Source organism: Leopardus geoffroyi, chromosome C2, assembly GCF_018350155.1.
Source record: "Leopardus geoffroyi isolate Oge1 chromosome C2, O.geoffroyi_Oge1_pat1.0, whole genome shotgun sequence".
Lineage (NCBI taxonomy): Eukaryota > Metazoa > Chordata > Mammalia > Carnivora > Felidae > Leopardus > Leopardus geoffroyi.
The window spans coordinates 76,362,153-76,368,152 of record NC_059333.1 but is presented as its reverse complement, the minus strand read 5'-3'; the positions used below and the strand labels follow the sequence as shown (position 1 = coordinate 76,368,152).

At 32.3% G+C, this 6,000-nt stretch overlaps 1 protein-coding gene across 3 annotated transcripts in view; it reads right to left on the bottom strand.

The window, feature by feature from the left end:
- Nucleotides 1-1,279: 1,279 nt before the first annotated feature.
- The window catches only part of FGF12 (fibroblast growth factor 12), a 567,564-nt gene continuing 562,843 nt past the window's right edge, over nt 1,280-6,000 (bottom strand). For 2 of the 3 annotated variants that reach the window (XM_045502588.1, XM_045502587.1), the window contains one exon: nt 2,552-5,912. In XM_045502588.1, coding sequence (XP_045358544.1) covers nt 5,794-5,912 — 119 coding nt within the window. In that variant the 3' untranslated portion in view covers nt 2,552-5,793. Of the gene's footprint in view, nt 5,913-6,000 lie in introns of all 3 variants that reach the window. The other variant, XM_045502586.1, reaches the window with a different exon arrangement.

The window sequence follows — 6,000 nt, the reverse complement described above, 5'->3', positions numbered from 1 at the left end:
CTTCTTGATAAATGGACCCTGAATTCCACTCAAATATTCATCCCTCATCTATGCAGACCTGTATCTTCTTGGGGAAAATACATCCAGATACATCCAAGAAAAGGGTCAGGTTGACTTAAACTAGTCAATTCATATCAAATTTCTGGCTTCAGTGGTTCATCCAAGTATGGATACATTACCCAATTTGGGTAATGAGATTTTAGAAAATATTTTTGTTTTTTTGGTGGGGAGGGAGGTAGACTGTAAGAGACAGCACTTGATATAAATATGTGGCATCTGCAACTTGTGAAAGAATACCTTACTTGAAGAGGGACATTATCACAGGTGGAGGTGGGTGGAGCTGAAAGCTGCAGACAAATTTAGCCTCAGGCAGTGATGCTGTGAACCTGGAGAATTGCCATTTTGGTTTGGGGATTCTGTTACAAGCAACCACAAGCATCCTAACAGATACGGAGGCTAAAACAAATCCAAAGAGCGCCTTGACAAAACTTTGAATAACTTTTCATTTTTATTGGTATTAACTCAGTTTCCCCCCACCTCCTCATTTGAACCCTCCTTCATTGTTTCATTTGTATTTCCCAATAAGTCGTGATTTTCATGTCTCCACAACTTTTCTTCAAATTATTTCCTCTACTTGAGGGGCCCCTTGTCATCTCTCTTTTATTACTCAGTAGATACCTTTTTTCTTTTCAATCCCTGTCTTCCCTGCTGGCCTCACTGTTGTATTATCAGTTGTATATAAAAGTTTAGTCACATACCTATTGTAACACTTACTTTCAGGTATTTACATTATTTATTTATGTGTCTGCCTTTCTTGGATTTTTTTGAGACTAAAATTTAGGCTACAATCCTTAAACTCAACCAAATCTCTAGCTAGTAAATTATGAATCAATGAATAAATGAATGTGCTATAGTTGTTAACCCTGAAAAAGTAAAACATTAAGTTTACCACCAGTAACTTCATATTGAGCAAGTAATTTTTTCTTTGGCTATGATGTTCAATAAAAAAGCTGATTTATTATGATTCTAATTTTGATGTTTTTTTAAAAATAAGGCATAGCACCTTTTCAGTGACAGATTATAAGATAAACACATTGACTTCCCAAAGAAGTTTAATATTAAAAAAAAGTGCAAGTATTTTGTCTACATGCATGAGCATCTCAAGATTTTAATTGCTTTTTACTTCAGGAAGGTTGTGATATATAAACATTTTACAAATCTGATCTCAAAAAACAATGATTTGAATAATCTGTGCTTTAATGCAAAAATGAAACATTAATTTGTTCAATTTTCTCATACAACATGTTTATTAAACATTTCAGTGTCAATAATTTCTTAAAATTGTAACATTTAATCTTATAATGGAGCTAATACCAATTCTATTCATAGGAGTGTATTTTGGACTTTTAAACAACTTTAAGTAAAATGAATGCCACTGTCTTTAAGTTGTGCTTGGAGCAAAGACAAAGAAACATTAATTCTTTCCAACTAATAAAACATCTAGTGATGTAATTTTTATTATGAAATTATTTTAAAGCTATTGTATGTTAAATACATTTTGCTTCTGTTACTGAAGCTTAATATATCATCTTTGAATATTAATAATTTTCACTTAATTTAGATTTTAAATATTGAATTTTTAACTTGGGCTGCAAGGAAAAATCCTGAAAAATAAAGATTTGCATTTAGCATCTTTTTCCTGCCCTCAAACATAACTTTTCAATCTGATATGACTTATCATGGAATCTGGATCAGGAAGTATAGCTTTTTAAGATAACTTTTCAAAAATAAAAAAAAATACTTCTACATCAAAGAAGAATTCAGAATCACTTAAGTCTGAAGGAGCATGTGCTTTGATAATTATTTCCATCTGTTCCTTTTTTTATTATAAAGTGGCAATTTATATTACCATTAGAAATATACATTTGTATATAAAGTTTTGCATTCAAACCTCTTTATTTTTTGATTAGCTATGACTAAAGAACACAAGTCAAATAAAAACTCTATATATCCTTATTTCAGAAGCATATGTATATATACACATATATATTTGTAGAACAATCCACTGTTTTAAATGTGACTCTGAGTTAAAAAACGCTATTTACAATTTTATGACAGAGAAATAATCTCAGCCTTTTATGATATTAAAATGAGCAGGGGATTTTTATGTTTGAGTGTGTTTCACCTTGTGCAGACGAAATTAAGTAACATCATGGGAAACCTTCTCAGAGCAAGGCCTTGTAGACTAAGCCATGAAGGTAGAATAGTTGATTTGCTATTTCTGGGTCCATGTTTAAAAAAATTACTGTTGATGTAGCTATGTTTCTTTGTCAAGAAATCAGTGGTCCCAAATTAGGACCTTCAAATTTCCAATATGTAATAAGTCATTCTTCATTCTTTACTTCTGTCTTATATTCTCATCTCTTGCTAGTGGCACCACAGGACAATCATCCATACATATAATACCTATCTACAGCAGTGTCATTTCTTAAATTGAAGAATCCTTCTAAAAAGCTACCTGGATTAAAATGAGGCCCATAAAGCATCACAATTTACATTAAATCGATGTCTCTTTATTGTGCCAATCCATAGTGGCTAAAAATGTGCTATGAAATTCATATGTAAAATTCAAAACCCAAACTATTACTGTGATCAAGTACAGGATGGCTTGCTGTCCTCCAGTTTCCTGAAGCACAAGTCTCTGAATTAGCAAATGGAACGTCAGCACCATTTTGTTTCCATACCTCAAACTTCTAGCTTAAAAATCAAGTAAAGTATATTGACCAAAGAACTGTTTTGAGATTCTCAAAAGTATTGTTTTCATTCTTAAGCCCATTGATTTTGAAGCATGTTACAATGAGGACTCTTGGAATAAACACATCTTAACTTATATGTACATAGTCAATTACAAAGCTTTACTGAAAGTTATATTTTTCCTGAGAATATCCCAATGGATGAAAAAAAAGAGTTTATTTGACTTATAGAAACTTAAGAGATGAATGAATTGAGACCCAGAAATTGGAACGATAAAAATCAAAGAATTATTTTACTTGGAAGAAGCCTGGAAAACAAACTATTTAAACTGGCTCATATTTTTGGAAGAAATAGGATAATTATATGTTTGTATTTGGTAATTAAAAAAAAAAAAAAACTAAGACCGTGAATACTGATTTTTTCTATTAAAGGTTTTATGTACCTAAAACGTAAGCAGCAGTTAAGCAAACGTTCACCCTATGCTCTCAACTACAGGTTTTGTCAAGTTAATGTGTAAAAGAAAGGTGAGCTTTCCAGTTAATTCTTCAAAATTAATTGTAAATAAGGCAAAGCTAATTTCTGAACAGTTACTGTGGTCAACATTTGCTTAAATAATATGAAAAAAAAAAACAATATAGAAACCAGGTGGTTGGACTCCTGCTTCTTAACTGCTACAAGGAAGAAGACAAATATGAATCTAGATGATAAATGATGGGCAGCCATTGAAAATAGAGGGAGGATTTGTGTTGCAGTTCATATTGCCATCATATTTTTCTTAATATTTAACCAGACTAAATATATTGTAATGAAATCATCAGTGTAATTTATAACACTTTGTGAAACTGTCAATTGTGTTACTGATGAGTTTGTGGTGTGTGTGTGTGTGTGTGTGTGTGTGTGTATCACCATAAAAGCTCAAGTAATTTCATGCTAAATGAGCCTGTGACCCATTTTGTAGAAGACTCTTTTTGAATTTTTTCAAAGAAAACAAGGCTTTGTGCTTGGGGTTTGTTTGGTCCTAGAAGTGACAGGTGTGTTTAAAAGCAAGTTGAATCAAGAGTGACAAGGAGAAATACAACCAGATTTGTAAGTTTTTTACAAGTGTGTTCTTTTCCTAGAAGAGCAACATTTTTTTTTTAATTTAAATGTCTTTATTTGTTACTTTCAAAATATTTTGTTAAACAAATATCTTTTGCAAAGGTGTGTTCAAAATCCTTGCCGAGGTGCCTAGATGCATAACTTTTATTCTTTACAACCGATAAGGCAAATTCCTCCATTTCATTTGCTGCTAACCTCCTGATAACATAAATTAAGTACTTGGTGAAGGACACAAACCACTATTAAAGAATAATGATTGTGTAGAGTGAGGGGAACTACATTGACTTTGAAAGAATACAGCAACCAATGGCAAGGTCATTTAAGTGAAGGCCTAGAGCTTCTGCAAAGTGTATATATTTTAGGGAATCATATTTGGAACAATACATGCTAGACAGTAGAGCTATAGGAGAAGTAACATGCTACGTCTTCTCATTGATAATATCCATAATTCTGCATACATTTTTAACATTCTGTTTTGTTTGAATTTGGATGTCTCTACACCATCCTGATTTGTAGGACTATGTAGATCTATTTTTTTTCCAAGGCGATCATATAATGTTCATTTCTTCCCTAATATTTTTCTAATACTTTAGTATTGCCTAGTCCTTACCCTGAGTTCTTTTTTTTTTCTTTTCGAGTGCTTTAAGCTCACACAACCCTGTGTGTTGGAACCATAACTGTTAATTCCATATTGTTTCTCTATGCCCCTTGAAAATTCAGTGTATCAAGTTCCTTTCTGTGTTCTAGGAGACAGATTTATTGTCAACTAGACTTATTAACAAGGATATACAGCAACAAGCAAACCACTGGCTTCATATTAGGTTAGGAATTTCACAGCCATGCCTCCCAATTTCTTGGTGAAGTTTAGAAAATATTACATACATAAACTCTAGTAAGTTTCAAAGGCAACTACAATTTGCTTTGACCAATTTCCTAAAACTTATTTCCTCATGCAAAACTCCTTTGCTTTCTTTCCTGCTGCAAGAGATGGTACAAAACTCTCTAATACAGCTAGACATGCACCTCTACTCTCAAATGTGTGTACAATGTAAACAATCAGACCAAATGATAAGAGCATATAACTTATTCATCACTACCCAGGCATGGCAATGACACAGAATTCCCAAAAGTTATTTCAGCCTTAGAACACATTTTATTTTTCTAAATGACTAAAAAAAAAAAAAAAAAAAAATGAGATCCTAGACTAATCCCTTTGATAAAAATATGATAATCTCCTAGGTGAATCTGAAATTCTTTTTTATGAAGGAATGATATCAGCTAATACCATTAAGTTCAACAGAAGTTTATCCTTTGCATGAAACAATCTTAAGTAACAACTTCAAGAATAAAATTTTAAACTTTTAAATGATTCCTGGCTTATACCATACAGGTGTTAGAAGAATCTATAATTTGTACATGTTCAATATCATGGTAAAAAAAAAAATCCTGGAAACAGTATGTAATTATGTGTCAATTCCAGATGCCCAAAGAAAATTCAAATTCAAAACACAGCACGCATCACAGCATTATCCAAAGTTTAAGTTATTTAGGGTATTACATTGATTTCTAAGTTAAATTCTCCAAAACCCTTGTCTTTAAGATAATAACTTTATTTCACATTTATTATAGCTATGTCTTCATTATAATTGGCCTTTTATTAATAACAACACAATGTTGTGGCGTCTTGATTTATTTTTTCCCTTGATTTTATGTGTGCTAATATTTTGTGCATGTGCATTTTCTACCAAACTGCAACAGGCAAGCTTTGGTTCAACTTCTTTGTCCTACACAAAGGAAGATTTTGAGTGCAGAATCTTAGTCACTAGGTCCTGGGTTGCCATTTTATTTTCCTCTCCTTGGGTGGATTTATTGGAAGGAAATGGGTAAAGGGGAGGGGATAAAGGGAAGGGATGAGAGAGGGACAAAGGGAAGAGTTCTCAGCTATGTTGAATCTTGATTCACAACTTTGCCTCCATTCATGGTTGGTGTTCCAGAACTTTTCCTCGAACGCCCTTGTTTTTCTCCAATTTCATGTAGCGATGGCTCTCTGTACATACACACTGAAAAGCAAAATTACATCAATTACTTATTACAATAGTAGACATCAATTTGGATTCCATAAACATCTCAAATTTAATTTCACAATAT